This window comes from Suricata suricatta, chromosome 5 (assembly GCF_006229205.1).
Source record: "Suricata suricatta isolate VVHF042 chromosome 5, meerkat_22Aug2017_6uvM2_HiC, whole genome shotgun sequence".
NCBI lineage: Eukaryota > Metazoa > Chordata > Mammalia > Carnivora > Herpestidae > Suricata > Suricata suricatta.
This window is the reverse complement of record NC_043704.1, coordinates 119,371,358-119,386,974: the sequence shown is the minus strand read 5'-3', so window position 1 is coordinate 119,386,974 and position 15,617 is coordinate 119,371,358. Positions and strand designations below refer to the sequence as shown.

Here is a 15,617-nt window from a genome sequence, read left to right as displayed (position 1 = left end):
GTGTCTCTCTCTCTCTCTCTCTCTCTCTCTCTCTCTCTCTCTCTCTCTCTCTCTCTCTCTTTCTCTCTCTCTCTCTTTCACTCTCTCTCTCTCTCTCTCTCTCTCTCTCTCTCATTTTTAGAAAGAGGACAGAGCGTGAGCAGGGGAGGGGTAGAGAAAGACAGAGGGAGACACAAAATCTGAAACAGGCTCCAGACTCTGAGCTGTCAGTACAAACTCCGGAGCAACAAGATTGACCTGGGCCAAGACCTAGGCCGAAGTTGACTGCGACTGAGACACTCAGGCGCCCCTCTGGTGTCTCTTCTTAAAGGGGCATTAATCCCGTCGTGGGAACCCTGCCTTTATGACGTCATCTAACGCACTTCATCTCCCAAAGGCTCCAAATACCATCATACTGAGGGTAGACTTCAACATAGGAAGCTGGGGAAAGGGAGACAAAAACTTTCAGTCCGCCTTTTAGGTGGTATGTGACCGTGGTTAGGAATCTGGGCTCTGAATTTGAATCCCAGCTGCGCCTTTTACCGGTGTTGGCCGTTAGGCAAATCACTTCCCTCGCTGCCTCAGGTCCCCCGCCTGAGCATTCAGTCTGTGCCAGGCTCTGTTTTGGCATCCATCGTATACTAATTCTTTATTCCTTGTAACAAGTTCTTTTTTTAATATTGTTTTTTAATGTTTATTTATTTTTGAGAGACAGAAAGAGTGCAAGCAGGGAAGGGCAGAGAGAGAGAGAGAAAGGATGCTAAGCAGGATCTGTGCTAACAGCAGGGACCCTGATGCAGGGCTTGAATCCATGAACCTATGAAATTATATCACCTGAGCCAAAGTTGAACACGTAACTGACTGAGCCCCCCAGGCACCCCTATTCCTCATAACAATTCTTGATCAGCAGCAGTATCCCGTGTTACTGAAGAAAAACTTTACATTTAATTTGCATTAAGTCCTTACAAACACCAAAGAGTTTATTTTCCCACCATTTTTACAGATGGAGAAAATGGGGTTCGGGGAAGTGAAGTTGGTTACCCACCATCACTCTGCTAATAATTGACAAACGCAGGATTCAGACTGGTCCTCTTGCGACAAGGCCTGGGCAGCCCCCTCCAGATGCTTACCAAAAACAGCTTGGGGAGGCGACAGGCCCAGTCCTGCTCCCAGCGGCAGCAAGTCCCCGCTTTCCCTTCCCAGCTTCAAAAGGAGCCTCCACTTTAATATAACGTAATAAACACATATTTGAATAGTCTCTGTCTATAAATTTTCCCAAATGGAAAATCTCCAATAATTCCCATAAACCTTTGCCTCAGCGCAGTTCAGAGACCCAGCTGTTACCTTCAATTATTGTAACCAAACCAACGTGAGTTCGATCCGTGGTGAGTCCCAGATATACCAGGTAGAGTTGCCACACAAAGTAAACTTTATTTGCAGCAAATAAAGAGATCCCAGGACATAGCTTCCAAAGTGTGACTCCCAGGGAGAGGGTGAATAAGTTCCTTTTGTTTAGGGTTAGGATGGCTATTTAGTTAGGGAGGCCTTGTTACGGTATGTAAAGACCATTTAAACGCCCCCCTCCTTTTGAACTGTGCCATTTTAAAATCAGTATGTCTTTGGTAATATTTTATGCCCACCATTATTAATTGCATTCCTTTATAACTGAATTCCGTGGATTCTGCCCCCGTTTAAAGAATCTAAAAGAAAAAAAAATGGGTCCATGAATTTAAAGGTTGGAAATTAACAATTCTGCTCAAGTGTCTTTATCTTGATTCTCTACTCCCGTTTTAAGATACATGAAGCACTTTAACATTTTCAGAAAGGGCGTGCAGCAATATTTGCCAATTTTTAGTGGAGGAGGTGTGATCTGATGCTTAAAAAGACATCTGTGTATTGGGTTTCAGGGCAAGTTACAATTTTCAGAATCCACGTGGAAGCTAACCCTGTAAAACAATGCCAAGAGAAAAAGAAGGAAAACAAAAAACTAAAGGAACGCCCCTGCCCATCGTTCCAGTTCTTCAAAAGTTCCTGAAAACATATGAGAAGCATTGTGCAGAGACTCAGACGTCTGTGTGTCCAGCCATCAAAGAGGACTTAAAAAGCAGCATCCACAATGAACAGATTCTCAGGAAAGTGAGTGTGTAGCCTCCTCTTCTTATTCTTCTCTGAAAGGAACGGACTAGGGTTTGCTCCCTAGGAACACGGGTCCTCAGAACTGTCCCTGTCCAGCCCAAACTGGTGGTGTCGCCCCCTCTGCGTTCCTGCCTGAATGAAGTCCAGAGCCTGCCTCCGGTACCCAGGCTGTGCTCCGTCCTTCTGCCTTCCTCCTCCTACCTCCAAACCTACCCGTCCCAGCCCTGCAGCAGGCCTGCCCTTTCTCATATCACTTTACATGCGGAATAGCCAACCTGCCCTTCCCATTCTACCTCGGGAAAGCCCAGCTCAAAAGCACCATTTTTGTCATCATTGCCCCTCTTCCTTCCTAGGTCTTTCTAATTCCTTCTTTCGCAGTTGCTTCTCTGGACTCCCCCATACATCTCCCTGCTCATCCCAAATGCAGGAGCTTCTCAGAACCATCACTTTTGTGGTAAAATAATTACTACTTTATTTTTTTTCTACTATACTTCTTATACTTCTTAGCCTCTACTGCTTAATCATAAAAGTTAATTATGTGCCTTGTTCAAATTTACAGTCCCTACAGGAATGCTTTCTAAAAATTTTAAATTACAATCACTATCAGAAATACAGTTAACATTGGGACGCCTGGGTGGTTCAGTCGGTTAATCATCCAGCATTGGCTCAAGTCATGAGCTCGCAGTTCATGAGTTGGAGTCCTGCATCAGGCTCTGGGCTGACAGCTCAGCCCGGAGCCTGCTTCAGATGCTGTGCCTCCCTCTCTCTCTCTCTGTCCCTCCCCCTCTCACGCTCTGTCTTCAAAAACAAATAAACTTTTAAAAAAATAACAAAAAACGATACAGTTAACATCATGACCCAATGGGGCACCTGGGGTGGCTCAATCAGTTGAGCGTCTGGCTTTGGCTCAGGTCATGATCTCATTGTTTGTGAGTTTGAGCCCCACATCAGGCTCTGGGTACAGAGCCTGGAGCCTGCTTCGGATTCTGTGTCTCCCTCTCTGCTCCTCCCCCACTCATACTCGGTCTCTGTGTTTCTCAGAAATAAATAAACATTAAAAAAAAAACAAAAACAAAAACACATCATGACCCAATATATAAGTACTGGTGTGAATCATAAGACCACAGGGGCTGTTTATGTTGAGTGGGTTGCTTTGGTTGAGTCTCCATTTTGATGTTGAGCATCACTGAAATAAGTCTCCTGAGACATTTATTCTTTACTTCATAGGATGCACTCAGATAATTTCTCGTCTTTTCTGTTTTGTTAAAGAAAGAAAAAAGCTGGTTACAGTCTACTCAATTTATTTCCTGGCCCAATAATGGTAGTAACCTGCTAGAAAAATCACTGCCCTGTGAGATTTTTCATGAGGCTTTGCATACGGCAGGAACTTCATAAGTTTGGGTTGAATTACCACCCCAATGCACTTGGGATCCAAAGTTAATTACTATTTTAAATGTTCTAATGTTGTCTGATGACAGTATTCTTTCTCTGTCTATTCAGATGCATGGCAATGTCTTTATGATTCCCACCTGAAATTTTTTTCTGACACTCTAGTTTGTGCTTGTAAGACCTGATGACTCCCCCCCAAGCGTCCTGCCAGTTTCCTTGGAACCTTTGCTCATGACAATTCGAGATGCGTGTTACATGCTGGGGAAAGAGCTCTGTGTCTGGGGCCTTCAGCTGAGTAACCCAGAGATTGCCAGACTGGTGAGTCATGCATTATAAAAATATTCTTTCAGTCAAACTTGAGATTGAATAAAGCATAATAGATCATGTATTCCACCTATAGTTCATTTGGTTATTGACTGATATGCTACAAGCTTTCTATAAAAAATGTATTCTTTTTTTTGCACGGGAGAGAGAGAACACAAGCAGGAGAGGGGCAGAGAGAGAGAGAGAGAGAGAGAATCCCAGGTAGGCTGCATGCTGTCAGCTCAGAGCCTGATGTGGGGCTTGATCTCACAAACTCATAAGATCATGACTTGAGCCGAAATCAAGAATGGGATGCTTAACCAACTGAACCACCCAGGTGCCCCAAACGATGTATGTATTTTATAAATTTAATATTTACTTATTTTTGAGAGAGAGAAAGAGAGAGACAGAGTGCAAGTGGGTAAGGGGCAGAGGGAGGGAGACGCAGAATCCGAAGTGGGCTCCAGGCTCTAAGCTGTCAGCACAGAGTCCGTCACAGGGCTTGAACCCACAGACCACAAGATCATGACTTGAGCCGAAGTCAGACACTTGACTGAACTGACTGAGCCACCATGGAGCCCCCAAAACAGTGTATTTTTAATGAAACATTTCAAACTTATATAAAAGTGCAAAAAATTAAAAAGGAATTATGGTATAATTCATATAGTAGGAAACTATATAGCAGTAAAAATACATCAATTATAGTTAATGCAGAAATAAAATAGGATGACTCTTCTAAGCCTAATGTACAAGTGAAGAGAGACATAAAAGAATACATACTATATGTTGCATTTTGTAAAGTTTCAAGAATGGGTAAAACTATAATGTTTGACTATCATAAAATTACTTTCAGGGAGGATAAAGGAGTTAGAAATTGGGAGAGGGCATTAGTGTCCATTTTTCTAGTCTCGACTGTTTGAAAATGCCTTGTTTTATGTCACTGGATGTGTTAAACTTATCATTGTGTCTAATCGTTTCAGTAATCTGAATTATTTTGGAGTCTGATACTGTTGACTCTTGCTTCTACTGGCTCCTACTCATGGGACATTTATTTGTGTGTTTTTGTGATTTCTTTTGTACTAGTAACTCATATTTCCTGGAAGAAGGGTTGGAGCAATTCCATGAGCTCTGATTTGAAGATAGAATTCTTCAGAGACAGTTTGCATTTGCTTCTGCCACACACTCAGGGTGCTACCATCTCAGGGCTATGTTAAATTACTACATTTTTCTTTAGTTTATTTATTTTTTTTGAGAGAGAGAGAGAGAGAGAGAGAAGGAGAGAGAGGGGAGGGAGAGACAGAGAGAGAGAGAGAGAGAGAGAGAGAGAGAGAGAGGGAGAGAGAGAATGAATCCCAAGCAGGCTCTGCGTTGAAAGGGCTGAACTCAGGAACCTTGAGATCATGACCTGAGCTGACATCAGATGCTTTTACCAGCTGAGCCATCCAGGGGCCCCAAATTAATACATTCTTGATCTGAGGTCTCTGATCCATCCAGGTGGTATCAGTTCAGGGTGCAAATAGCTGTGTTAAGACTAGCTTATGAATTCACAGGGGGTGTATTTTTTCTGTGTACGCAGGCGCACTTTGAGCTAGGCATGTTCCCTGGGGAAAGAAGAGTTAGGTTTGTTTGTAGTTCATCCTTACTCTTACAGCACAGTGCAGGAACTCACTTCCTGCTTGGAGCCATACCTTTATGCAGTATTTCCTCTCAAACTTCTCACCTCCAGTGGCCTTGGGCTTTATCTCCTGTCCCCTGAACTGCTTCCCTGATGCTCTCAAATGGAAAGCTGGCTTCAGGGCCCTGCACATCTCCCTAGGTTCCCACTTTCTCTCATGCATTGACCTCACTATCCTGCCAATCAACACATTTTAAAAAGATATTTTTAAAACTCTTAGACGAAAACATAGAGGAAAAGCTTCATAATATTGAATTTGGCAGTGATTCCTTATATATGACCCTAAAAGCATAGGCAATGTAACTAAATGACTTGGACAACATCAACATTTAAAACTTCTATGCATCAAAGGACACAATTAAATGAAAAGGCAACCCACAAAATAGGGAAAAATATTGCAAATCATGTATTTGATAAGGGATTAATGTTCCAGGATATATAAAGAACTCCTACAATTCAACCACAACAAAAAACAAACAACCGATTTAAAAATGGGCAAAAGGGGGCGCCTGGGTGGCTCAGTCAGTTGAGCGTCTGGCTTCAGCTCAGGTCATGATCTCACGTTCGTGGGTTCGAGCCCCTCGTCAGGCTCTGTGCTGACATCTAGCTCAGAGCCTGGAGCCAGGTTCAGAATCTGTGTCTCCCTCTTTCTGTGACCCTCCCCTGATCTCACTGTCTCTCTGTCTCTCAAAAATAAAAAACATTTAAAAAAATATATAAATAATGGGCAAAAGACTCGAGTACACTTTCTCCAAGGAAGGTATACAAATGAACAATAAGCACACAAAAGATGTTCAGCATCACTGAGCTTTGGGGAAATGCAAGTCAAAACTACACTGAGATACTACCTCATGTCAAATGGTATGGCGACTCTCAAAAAAAGCAGAAAAGAGCATGTTGACAGGATGTGGAAAAATTAGAAAACTTGTACACTATTAGCAGGAATGTGCATTGGTGCAACCACTATGGAAAACGAGATGGAAGTTTCTTAAAAAATTAAAAACAGAATTACTGTATGACTCAGCAGTTCCACTTCTGGAGATACACCCAAAATAATTGGAAGCAGGACCTCAAAGAGATCTCTGCACACTCATTTTCATGGTTGCATTACTCACAGTAGTCAAAGGTGGAAGCAAGCCAAATGTGCACTGACAGAGAGTAGAAAACAAACTGTGGTGTATACATGCAATGGAATATTACTCAGCCCTACAAAGGAAGGAAACTCTGACCCAGGCTATAGTGTGTATGAACCTCAAAGAACTCGTGCTTAGTAAGAGAAATCAGTCACAAAAGGACCAATATTATGCCCTTCCACTATACGCAGTACCCAGAGTAGTCAGACTCAGAGATAGAAAAGAAAATGGCAGTTGCAGGAGGTTTGGAGGAAGGGGAGAATGGAAGTTATTTTTTAAAAGGATACTGTTTCAGTTTTACAAGATGAAAAAGTTCTGGAGGTGACTGGTATTGAGGGTTGCACAGCACTGTGAGTATACTTAATGCTTTTGAACTGTACACTTAAAAATGGTTAAGATGGTGGGGGCGCCTGGGTTGATCAGTGGATTGAGCATCTGACTTCTGCTCAGGTCATGATCTCATGGCCCATGAGTTTGAGGCCCATATCAGGGTCCTTCCCCAGCTTGTGCTCTCAATATCTGTCTTTCAAAAATAAATAAACATTAAAAAATGGTTAAGATGGTAATTTTTTAAATGTTTATTTAAAAAAAAATTTTTTAATGTCTTTTATTTATTTTTGAGAGACAGAGAGAGAGACAGTGCTAGCAGGGGAGGGTCAGAGAGAGAGGGAGATACAGAATCCGAAGCAGGCTCCAGGTTCTGAGCCAGCTGCCAGCACAGAGCCCGACGCAGGGCTCGAACCCATGAACCGTGAGATCATGACCTGAGCCGAAGCCGGCTGCTTGACCGACTGAGCCACCCAGGCGCCCCAATGTTTGTTTATTTTTTAGAGAGGGCACGGGAGTGGGGGAAGTGAAGAAGAGAGAAGGGGGCAAAGGATCCTAAGTGGGCTTCGCAATGACTGATGCAGGGTTTGAACCCACGAACCACAAGATAATGATCGGAGCAGAAGTCGGCCACTTAACTGGCTGAGCCACCCATGTGCCACTGAGATGGTGAATTTTATGGTGAATTTTATAGTGTATTTGGCCACAATTAAAAAGTAAATTTTAAAAAGGTATCTAAAATACAGAACCAGAATTTTTAGTTGTTGTTGTTGTTATTAAAAGGGTCAGAGCATTCAATCAGGAATAGAATGCTGTTCATGCATTTATCCTTAAAAAAAACAACAAAGGTATTCCTTAACAGTTCTTCAAAATGTAGCCCACTAGGGGCGCCTGGGTGGCTCAGTTGGTTAAGCGTCCAAATCCGGCTCAGGTCACAATTTCACGGTTCGCGGGGTCGAGCCCCGTGTCGGGCTCTGTGCTAACAGCTAGGTCAGAGCCTGGGGCCTGTCTTCGGATTCTGTGTCTCCCTCTCTCTCTGGCCCTCCCCTGCTCACGCTGTCTCTCTCTCTCAAAAATAAAAATAAAACATTAAAAATTATATTTAAAATGTAACCGTCTTGGTCACCTGGGGACCACTGAGGAGTCGTGTGGTAGATGACTATGGTCCCTCCCACAGGGAGTGACACTGTAAACCACTAGCTAAGATCTTTAAGACCCAGTCAAGAGCCTATTTTGCACAGACCAATGTTAGCACAGGTGGTGACGTGCCAAATTGCCTCCTCAGTCAGAAACACAGCCTGAGAAATCCAGTCCAGCACTTAAACTAGGTGTTTCCTCATTAAAGAGGCCTCAAGCGTCAGCCCCATAGTTAAGGCTGCAAGGGCTTTCATATTCTCAGCCAACACATAAACTTGGACTCTTATCTCTGACCAACATGTCAGTACCTCTAGAAACCCTAACTCTTCCAAACCCCACCAAAGCATCTTTTAGGTTTAAATGCTGAACTGAAGAAATCCTTAAGTTGTGATTCTAATTGCTAAAAGGTGGCATTTGTGATTTGTAGCTTTAAATACTTTCTCCAGTTAGGTAGGGATTTAAATGTCACTGGAATCCTTTGTTACCACAAGAAATGCCCTTGCCATAGATTCTCTCCCTTCAGAAGACTGAGAGAACTTGAGATGGCTCCAAACGTTCAGGTGTTGCCCCCCCGTCCTGTGGCTTTACCATGAGAAGCACCTCATTGCTGAATTTAGAGTCTAGTTCTGAGCAGACCACTAAATCCTAATCTCTGGGGGCGCCTGGGTGGCTCAGTCAGTTGAGCTTCCAACTTCACTCAGGTCATGATCGTCGATTCAAGCCCCACGTCGGGTCTGTGCTGACAGCTCAGAGCCTGGCACCTGCTTCGGATTCTGTGTCTCCCTCTCTCTGCCCTTCCCCTGTTCATGTTCTCTCTCTTTCTCAAAAATAAACAAACATTTAAAAAAATAAACTCTGATATCTATAACAATGGCTATAACCTGGGTAATTTGCCTATTATAATTTTGCTTAATTGTAAGAAAGTTGGCATAGCGATACTTCTCTACTTAAAAAAAAGTGTTACAGGATTTTTAACCTCAATACTTGGGATTCCTTGTCTTCTCACTTCGAAGAATGACAAAGTGGACACAGAGTAAAGTGAGCCGCAAGCAAAAGTATAAGATCAGAAAGGAAGAATAGTAGGAGAGCTGTCTACAGGGAGGGGGCATCAGAAGTGAACGCCCGTGACTACAGGCAGGGTCCTTGTTTCATAAGGTTCCGGTCGATGGCCCCTGCCCTTCTCACTTGTTCCTTCTCAGGTTCCACCCTTGCTGGCTGCATAGCTCTAGGCGCTGGGCTGTCCATTCCTGACTGGCTCCATTCCATTGTGTGAGGAGTCAGACGGTGGTCTTACTGTCCCTTGTAAACCATAAGTTTTATGGTTTACTTAGTTTCATTAGGTATTTCGATTGTCAGATTCCTGAGGGAACCTAAGGGGAGTGGATGGTGTCTGTTACATTCTGAAGAGGAACCTTATGTCCGAGGGAGTTTGCTGTGGTCAGACACTCCCAGCATTGTTCCACAATATGTGTTTTTCCCCACCCAGGGAGCTAAGGTCCTAACCTTTCCCTCTCTGCCTATTTTAGCCAGTCTTTTCCTGTCATACAATCATAGGAGGATAAATTTGTTGGTTAGAGTATCAACATCTGTATTAGTGGGCTGAGGCTGCTGTAACGGCGTATCATAGATTGCAAGGCTTAAATAACAGAAATTTTGTTTCCTCACAATCATGAAGGTTTAAAAGTCTGAGCTCAAGGTGTCAGCAGGATTAGTGTCTTTGGAGGCCTCTTTCCTTGGCCTGTAAATGGCCACTTTTCCCCTGTGTTTTCATGTTGTCTTCCTCTATACGTGTCTGTGTCCAAATATCCTTTTCATGTAATAAAGTCCGTCATATTGGGTAAGAGCGCATGCTAATGACCTCATTTTAAATTAAATACCTCTTTGTGAAGACCCATTTTCCAAATGCAGTCACCTTCTAAAGCACTAGGGGATTGGACTTCAACATATGAATGGGGGGGCGATGCAATTCAGCCCATAGTATCTAAAAAGATATACTACAGTATATCTCATTTCATCACAGAGCTTGGTGTTTCCCATTTAATTCTTCAGAGTCTGCCTTAAAAAATTTTTTTTATCGTATGTTCACAGAGAGAGAGAGAGAGAGAGAGAGAGACAGCATGAGTGAGGGAGAGACAGAGGAGGGAGACACAGAATTAGAAGCAGATTTCAGTCTCTGAGCTGTCAGCACAGAGCCTGACACGGGGCTTGAACTCATGGACCGTGAGATCATAACCTGAGCTGAAGTTGGACGCTTAACTGAATGAGCCACCCAGGCACCTCAAGTCTTCTTTTAAAGGGAAATTATTTTATCTTCATGCCACTTTCTCCTGGGGCATTGGAAAGTTGTCTTAAAGGCAAAAATGTTGAGGTAACTAACATATTCGACTTTTAAGAAACACTAAAACACAGATTGTGTTTGTCTTCATCGTGTAAGCCCTTCCTCACCTCACATTCTTAGGCTTCGCTTTTGGAATTGAAGGGGCGCACCGCCTGCCCGTTGACCACCCTGGAGCTCATTGACTGCAGGATGGATCTGTGGTCACTCGGGAGACTCGGCAGGGCACTGCCGTGCAGCTGTTTGCATTCTCTCGTCCTCGATTACTGCAGGTGGGTTTGGAAAGCAGAGTTCCTCCAGGGCTCTTACTGCTGAGGGTGGCAAAGGCAGGGAGGGCAGGGTCCTGGTTCCTTGTGGCTCATCGGGTCATCACAGCGAAAACCTTCTTAGAGCTAATGTTCCTGAGTAAACGTCAGGGTTCTCAAAAGGACGCTGTATTCTTCCTTCCTTCTTTCCTTCTTTCCATTTTTCCTTCCATCTTTCCTTCCACCTTCTATCTTTCCTTCCTTGCTACTTTCCTTCCTATTAATTTATCCTTTTAACAAATATTTTTTAATAGCCTGTTTGTACAAGACATTGTGCTCATTGCTAAAGAAGATACAAATATATAAAGCAATCCCACTGTCCAAGAAAATCTTCTGTATAGTAGAAGAGAAGAGACATGCTCTTGATTATGTATAATGGAAGGTAGATCATAAAGGATGTCTGTATAAATTTTTGTTATTTTTTTATTTTTGAGAGAGCGAGCACATGTGTGTGGGGCAGAGGCACAGAGGGAGAGGGAGAAAGAATTTCAAGCAGGCTCCACACTCAGTGCTCAATCCCATGACCCGGAGATCAGACCTAAGCCAAAATCAAGAATCAAATGCCCAACCCACTGAGCCACCCAGGTGCCCGGTTTGTATAAATTTTAGTGGTGGTTTGGATAAGGGAAACCATGATTCCCTCAGGGGCAAGTCATTATTGACCAGCAGAGGAGGTTGGAGGAGAGGTGTGGTGCTAGGGAAGAAAAGAGCAAGTCTTTCAGAGGGCTGTGGCACCAGGCTGTCAGGAGAAGGTCAGGGAGTAATAATAGTAATAATAATGATAGTAGCAGCTAATTTTTTTGAGTGCTGTGTGCCAAGCACAGTGCATGGATTATCTCATTTATTCTCCCAACAGTAGATAGATATATACCATCACATGTGGATGTATGACATGACAGATGTGTACCATTTCTATCCCTTGACTATAGATGAGCAAAGACTCACGGGGATTAGGTGGCTTGTTCAAGGCCATTCACCTCTTAGGGATGGAGCCTAGATGTGAGTCAAGCCTGCTGAATCAGAGCCCACTTCTGGTTCGTGACATTAGGTTGCTCGGGGGTCTACAGTTTGCCATCCATAAATAATTTGAAACCGCTTGTGTGATGTGGGGTAGGTCCTGCAACCTCTCTGACCTGTGAGATGATCTCTTCCACTTCTCATGGTGGGGCCCTGTACTCAGAAGGCCAGTGGGCTGTGAAGCAAAAGAGATAATTCATGCCTGAGAAGAGGGACCACCGGGACACAAAGACCCCATTAAACAACTAGGGTCTTATTAGGGTCCTGGCGGTGACAGCAGACACGTCTACAGCAAAAGCTGAGGAGAGGGACTATCTCTGAAGGTTCTCCAGGTTTCTGAAAGTCTTGGAGGAGCCCGAGACAGGGTCTGCTAACACTGGACAGCAGAAAGCCAGCGTCCCCAGGACTCCCCGCCATGACTGAGCATCGACTGGCGAGTCTCCCAGCTTCCCACACTGCACGGGGCAGACCCAGCCCCACTGCTGAGGCCCCTCTAGACTCCAGCTCCTGTGCTCGACCCAGAGACCTGCACTGGGAGGAGAGAGAAGGAAGAAAGAGGGAATCCCCCTCTTGAGAAAACCCCATATTTTAATTGTCAGTTGAGATCCTGCTGCTGCCACGACACCTGGAGCGGTCATTGTTGGGTGGTTGGGCATCACCACTGGTGAAATCACAGGTTACTAGCCTCTGAGCACTGGAGTTCTCTCCTCGTGTTTTCTGTGAGGCTGTGAAGTCCACCAAGCAGGATGCCCTTCTTTCTCATACACAGCTGCATCCCTGCCCCCACCACGGCAGCTGCCCACCGTAATTAACTTGTTGGGTAAACTAGTAAATTTAAGAAGTTATTTCTGTTAATACAACTCCCCTCTTTTGAAAGGTCAAGCCTTGATGTTCCAAATTCCCTGAGGGTATCCCTTTACCTCACTGATGCGCAGTTTCCTGCCCTGGTACCTGCTTCCAGAGGCTGTGCTGTGTGATGCCTGTGCAAACCCTATGGACTGGGTGGCACAAGACGAGGAGCAGCACAGGGCCAAGAAGGAGGGCCAAGAGGCTGAACTTTCCTGAACCTGCTCTGGACATACTTTATTTAAAGAAAAAAATTTTTTATAGTGTTAAGTTTTCAGAGACAGTCAGAGCACAAGCAACAGAGGGGCAGAGAGAGAGGGAGATGCAGAATCCAAAGCAGGCTCCAGACTCTGAGCTGTCAGTGCAGCCCTATGTGGGGCTTGAACCCACAAACTGTGAGATCATGACCTGAGCCAAGGTCGGATGCTTAACTGACCGAGCCACACAGGTGCCCTTGCTCTGGACATACTTTAAAAGGCTCCCGCTTTACACAGCCTCCTACTGCTGGAGTCTTCTCAGACGCCTTCACCCCTGCCAGCTGGGCAATCTCTCCTGTCTTCAGGATCCAGAGCTTGCTCTCTATCCCTTCCTTTGGGTGGATGCTTCAAACCTTGCTCTGCTCCCTTTGCCCAGGAGGCAGATTCTGGGTCCCCCTTCTTCCACATGCAGGCTACCCCCATCAGTCACCCAGCTGACCCCCATAGCCAGCCCTGGCTGCGAAGCCGAAAGCGAGGGTCGGCAAAGTCTGATCTGCCTTGAGGGGGTCAGGGGAGTACCTTAAAGTGAATAATCCAACAGGTGACATAGGTTTTAAAAGTAACTATGTGTTCCCATCATTTCTTTCTAGATTTAGAAATGAAGAAATGGAGAGTATTTTCTCAGGCCTGGAAAACAACCGAAGGCTTCAAGTCTTCAGTCTGCGCTACTGTGGTCTGGGGCCGCAGAGCGGGCCGCGGCTGGGCTCCGTCGTCTGCCAGAGCTCCGTTCGGTGAGACGCATGCCCGGCTCACCTCCTGCCCCTGGCTCAGCTCTGTCTGGAGTTACATACCAGCTTGTTTACAGAGTCTACCAACCTATGAATTCCCCTGACTTTTCACTATGTTTTTAGTCGTCTTTTTCTACCCTCTAGTTATTTTTGTTTTCTTTTTCTTAATTGTAAGAGAAATATCCTTTAGTTACATGTGAGAATCAAGGGTAACATGCTCAATGCATACTTTTGGCCTGATGACATGGTCATAGGTCTGTTTTTTACAACATAGGTCTGTTATCTATTATGATTCTTTGTTATTTTATAACCAGGTCTATTATTTTATGAGGTGAAGACCTCAAATCCAAATTTGAGGAGGTAAAAATAATATCAGATACACAGTGTATTTCACCCCTTCCCCAGGGAGCTGCACCTCGACGGCAATTACTTACAGTGTCCCGGAGCCCTGGCTCTCCTCCGACCCATGGCAGAGTACGCAGAGATGCAGGGGAAAGACCAGCCAGACTCCAGGAACCCCCCTCAGCAGCTGCAGGGTAAGTGCTGGGGAGCTTGGCTCAACACTCTTTGGGACCACCTAAAGAAGGAAACTGTTTTTGCGATTAAAGTGACCTTTCCTTGGGGTGCCTGGATGGCTCAGTCAGTTAAGCGTCCAACTTTGGCTCAGGCTGTGATCTCACAGTTGGTGAGTTTGAGCCCTGTGCACTGACAGGTTCAGAGCCTGGAGTCTGTTTCAGATTCTGTGTCTCCCTCTCTCTGCCCCTCCCTGCTTGTGTTCTCTCTCTCAAAAATAAGTAAATAAACATTTAAAAAAAAAGTGACCTTCCCAGTGGTCAGTGGAAATTCTTCCTGAGTATGCATTAGAGCAGAATAATGAACCCGCAACAATGTCTCTGTCCTCAGAACCTATGATCGTGTTGCCTCACATGGTGAAAGGGACTGTACAGATATGATAAAGTTAAGGACCTTAAGATGGGAGTTTATACTGGATCATATGGGTGGGTCCAGTGTCACAACGGGATCTTTGCAAGAGGGTGGCAGGAGGGTCGGAGCCAGAGAGGAGGAGACTGACCATGGAAGGAAAGGTTGGAGTGATGTGAGGAAAGAGCCAGCAGCCAAGGAATATAGGTGGCCTCTAGGATCTGGAAGGGGCAAGACGACAGATTCTTCTCCAGAGCCACCAAAAGGCACTTGGTCCCCCAGCGTCTTGACTGTGAGACCCATTTTGGATTTCTGGCCTCCAGCACTGTAAGATAATACACTCATATTGTTAGAAGCCACTAAGTTTATGGTCATTTGTTATAGCAGCGGTGGGGAACAAGTATAGCATGTTAATCCGAACTCTTTCAGCTGAAAGTGAAAAGCAACCCAAACAGAATTAAAGGTAAATAGGGGTCTATTGGCTCATATAACTGAGACATTCACACTATTTTCAGAGATAGCTGAGTTCAGAGACCCTGAGTTTGCTGCTCTTGACCCTACTTCCCTTCTGAGGGTTGGCCTTCTCTCTCAGTGCAGTCAGCTTTCCTCTACATCTGGCTTGTTGACACGTCTGCCAGCTGTCCCGGGGCTATAGCATCATGACTTATAATCAGCCAGAAAGTATGAGCCTCTGTCTTCCAGCAACGGTGGGTCAGATTCCACAGGAAGGCTCACACTGGCCACATACATACCTCTTGGACCAGTCCCTACAGCCCAGGTCACGCTAAACTGCAATTGGCTAGGACTGATCACATGACCCGTTGGGGGAAGGATGAAGACTGGGATGGGCAGCCAAACAAGAATCACACCATTCCCAGCGAGGAGGTGGCGGGGGTGGGGTGGGGGAGTGACAGTCCCCCAGAGAAGTAAACAGATAAGGACAGAGGCAGGACAGGCAAGAACAACAACTGCCTACTCCCCATAGTAGATCCCTGATACACATATTTATGACACGTTTTAAAGCTGACTACCTGTAACCCTTGGTAACAAAAACTATAGCAAGGGGCTAATAGTACAGACTTAGAGTCAGCTCCAGGTTCCGATCCTGCCCAGCTGTGCATTAGTTTGG

General features: G+C 45.0%; 1 protein-coding gene and 1 long non-coding RNA gene across 13 annotated transcripts in view; one reads left to right on the top strand and one right to left on the bottom strand.

Moving 5' to 3' along the window:
• Window positions 1–1,892: 1,892 nt before the first annotated feature.
• Window positions 1,893–15,617, top strand: part of LOC115292183 — a 45,161-nt gene continuing 31,436 nt past the window's right edge. For all 8 annotated transcript variants that reach the window (XM_029940138.1, XM_029940136.1, XM_029940143.1 and 5 more), the window contains exons 1-5: window positions 1,893–2,115; window positions 3,670–3,822; window positions 10,538–10,686; window positions 13,430–13,570; window positions 13,973–14,103. In XM_029940138.1, coding sequence (XP_029795998.1) covers window positions 1,936–2,115; window positions 3,670–3,822; window positions 10,538–10,686; window positions 13,430–13,570; window positions 13,973–14,103 — 754 coding nt within the window. In that variant the 5' untranslated portion in view covers window positions 1,893–1,935. The remainder of the gene's footprint in view (window positions 2,116–3,669; window positions 3,823–10,537; window positions 10,687–13,429; window positions 13,571–13,972; window positions 14,104–15,617) is intronic.
• LOC115292187 lies at window positions 3,213–15,425 on the bottom strand. Of its 5 annotated transcripts, XR_003908839.1 has the most exons (5): window positions 15,241–15,425; window positions 14,640–14,813; window positions 14,002–14,157; window positions 11,853–11,911; window positions 3,213–3,370 (listed from the first exon to the last, which is right to left on the bottom strand). It is a non-coding gene; the product is annotated as an uncharacterized LOC115292187 (long non-coding RNA). The 5 variants fall into 5 exon arrangements; XR_003908838.1 differs by lacking the exon at window positions 11,853–11,911; XR_003908841.1 differs by lacking the exon at window positions 11,853–11,911 and having other exon boundaries at window positions 14,002–14,144.